Below are 3,398 nucleotides of genomic sequence, written 5' to 3' on the forward strand. Positions count from 1 at the left end.
TCATTCTTCTCCCTCATTCTCATCCTTCATTCTCCTCCTTCATTCTCCTCCACCTCCTTCATTCACCTCCTTCATTCCCTCCCTCATTCTCCTTCTTCATTCTCCTCCTTCATTCTCCTCCTTCATTCTTCTCCTCCTCCTTCATTCACCTCCTTCATTCTCCTACTCGTCCCTCATTCTCCTCCTTCATTCTCCTCCTTCATTCACCTCCTTAATTCGTCTCCCTCATTCTCATCCTTCATTCTCCTCCTTCATTCTCCTCCACCTCCTTCATTCACCTCCTTCATTCTTCTCCCTCATTCTCCTCCTTCATTCTCCTCCTTCATTCTCCTCCACCTCCTTCATTCCCTCCCTCATTCTCCTCCTTCATTCTCCTCCACCTCCTTCATTCACCTCCTTCATTCCCTCCCTCATTCTCCTCCTTCATTGTCTTCCACCTTCATTCTCCTCCTTCATTCTCCTTCTGCTCCTCCTTCATTCTCCTCCTCCTACTATTTTCTCCTCCTTCATTCTCCTCCTTCTTCATTCTCCTCCTTCATTATTCTCCTCCTTCACTCTCCTACTCCTCCTTCATTCTCCTCCTTCATTCTCCTACTCCTCCTTCATTCTCCTCCTTCATTCTCCTCCTTCATTCTCCTACTCCTCCTTCATTCTCCTCCTTCATTCACCTCCATCATGCTCCTCCTCCTTCATTCTCCTCCTTCATTCTCCTCCTCCTCCTCCTTTATTCTCCTCCAGCTCCTTCATTCTCCTCCTCATCCTTCATTCTCCTCCAACTCCTTCATTCACCTCTTTCATTCTCCTACTCCTCCTTCATTCTCCTCCTTCTTTATTCTCCTCCTTCATTCTCCTACTCCTCCTTCATTCTCCTCCAGCTCCTTCATTCTCCTCCTCATCCTTCATTCTCCTCCAACTCCTTCATTCACCTCTTTCATTCTCCTACTCCTCCTTCATTCACCTCCTCATGCTCCTCCTCCTTCATTCTCCTCCTTCATTCTCCTCCTCCTCCTTTATTCTCCCCCTTCATTCTTCTCCTCCATCATGCTCCTCCTCCTTCATTCTCCTCCTCCTCCTTCATTCACCTCCTTCATTCTCCTCCTTCATTCTCCTCCATCATGCTCCTCCTCCTTCATTCTCCTCCTTCATTCTCCTCCTCCTCCTTTATTCTCCTCCTTCATTCTCCTTCAGCTCCTCTTCATTCTCCTCCACCTCCTTCATTCACCTCCTTCATTCTCCTCCACCTCCCTTCTCCTCCTCCTTCATTCTCCTCCTCCTTTACCACCTCCTTCTTCTCTTGCTACTTCATTCTCCCCCTCCTCCTTTACCACATCCTCCACCTCCTTCATTCTCTTCCTCCTCCTTTACCACCTCCTTCTCCTCCTCCATCATTCCTCCTCCTCATTCATTCTCCTTATTCTACATTTTGCTCCTCCTTTACCTCCTCCTCTTCATTCTCCTTCATCCCCCTTCTTCATTCTCCTCCTCCTCCTTCATTTTTGTGCTCCTCCTTTACCACCTCCTTCTCCTTCTCCTTCATTCTTCTCCTCCTCCTTCATTCTCCTGCTCCTACTTTACCACCTCCTTCTCCTCCTCCTTCATTCTTCTCCTCCTCCTTCATTCTCCTGCTCCTCCTTTACCACCTCCTTCTTCTCTTCCTTCATTCTCCTGCTCCTCCTTTACCACCTCCTTCTCCTCCTTCTTCTCCTCATCCTTCATTCTCCTGCTCCTCCTTTACCACCTCCTTCTCCTCCTCCTTCTCCTCATCCTTTACCACTTCCTCATGGCAACCAACTAAAAAACACCTTAGCAACCACCTGAACACCCTTTAGCAACAACCTGAATTACCATAGCCACCACCAGAACACACTTTAGTAACCACCTGGAATACACTTTAGCACCCACATGGAATACCATACAACCAACAACAACTTTGCAACAATGCAGTATACTTCATTATCTCCATGTCTCTCTCACACTCTCCATCTCTCTCTCTCTCTCTCTCTCCCTCTCTCTCTGCCTGCTTCTCTCTCCCCCTCTCTCTCTCTCTTCCTCTGTCTCTCTCTCACTCTCTCTCTCTCTCTCTCTCTCCTCTCTCTCTGTCTGTCTCTCTCTCCCTCTCTCTCTCTCTCCCTCTCTCTCTCTCCCTCTCTCTCTGTCTGTCTCTCTCCCTCTCTCTGTCTGTCTCTCTCTCCCCCTCTCTCTCTCTTCCTCTGTCTCTCTCTCTCTCTCTCTCTCTCTCTCTCTCTCTCTCTCTGTCTCTCTCTCCCTCTGTCTCTCTCTCTCTCTCTCTCTCTCTCTCTCTCCATCTGTCTCTCTCTCCCTCTCTGTCTCTCTCTCTCTCTCTCCCTCTGTCTCTCTCTCTCTCTCTCTCTCTCTCTCTCTCTCTCTCTCTCTCTCTCTCTCTCTATCTATCTCTCTCTCTGTCTGTCTCTCTCTCCCTCTCTGTCTCTCTCTCTCTCTCTCTCTCTCTCTCACTCTCTCTCTTTGTCTGTCTCTCTCTCTCTCTGTCTGTCTCTCTCTCCCTCTCTCTCTCCCTCTCTCTCTCTCTCTCCCTCTGTCTCTCTCTCTCTCTCTATCTCTTTCTCTCTCTCCCTCTCTGTCTCTCTCTCTCTCTCTCTCTCTCTCTCTCTCTCTCTCTCCCTCTGTCTCTCTCACTCTCTCCATCTCTCTCTAAAATCATTTCTGATAAACCTGAATAATCTAAACATGAATTCCGAGGGAATAAGGTACTGTTTTATAAAGTGCAGCTCTTGTAGTTGGAAATGAAAGAGAACCAAAATCCAATAAAGCGATATAAAAAAAGTGAACCAAGCACATGATTCAGTTTCCTTGTTTTAATGTTTTAAATGTTATTAACATTGTAATAATAGATTAATAACAATCTAAATCTCTAGGTCGTACAGAGCCCTGAAAGCAGCTGCGTTTTCTCTCCGTCTCAGAAGCGAATCCCGTCCCGGTGTTTATTCCGGAGCGAAGGAGATGAAGAGATCAATCAATCAGGGCCTTTTATTAATAAAGCATCTCTCAGACGCAGCGCTCTTATAGGTTTATACACCGCCATAAACCACAACAAACAGGAGATAAAACAATCACCGCTCTGACAGCTCACCTGACAAATCAGATCCAGCGCTGGCTTCCCGCCGCGCCACGCCCCGAGGCTTTACCCATGAACCTCTGCTCGTCTGAATGCCATCGAACCCTCACAGCAGTCAGCAGGCCTCCAGCACTCTTCCGGTGGCGTGCACAGTGATGAACGGACTACGAAGGTGTTATTATAGAGTTATTACTAATTAATTAACGCAAAGCAGTGGTTTAAAGAGCTCCGTCCTCTTCTTGACCGCTGCGTGTCCGGGGGCGTGTCAGGGGTTGGTTGCCATGGCGACACGGGACCCGACAGA

At 48.0% G+C, this 3,398-nt stretch overlaps 1 protein-coding gene across 1 annotated transcript in view; it reads right to left on the reverse strand.

The window, feature by feature from the left end:
- Positions 1–3,209: 3,209 nt before the first annotated feature.
- Positions 3,210–3,398, reverse strand: part of gpc6a (glypican 6a) — a 93,312-nt gene continuing 93,123 nt past the window's right edge. The window contains exon 9 of the mRNA XM_066657191.1: positions 3,210–3,258. Coding sequence (XP_066513288.1) covers positions 3,210–3,258 — 49 coding nt within the window. The remainder of the gene's footprint in view (positions 3,259–3,398) is intronic.

Source organism: Hoplias malabaricus, chromosome 2, assembly GCF_029633855.1.
Source record: "Hoplias malabaricus isolate fHopMal1 chromosome 2, fHopMal1.hap1, whole genome shotgun sequence".
Lineage (NCBI taxonomy): Eukaryota > Metazoa > Chordata > Actinopteri > Characiformes > Erythrinidae > Hoplias > Hoplias malabaricus.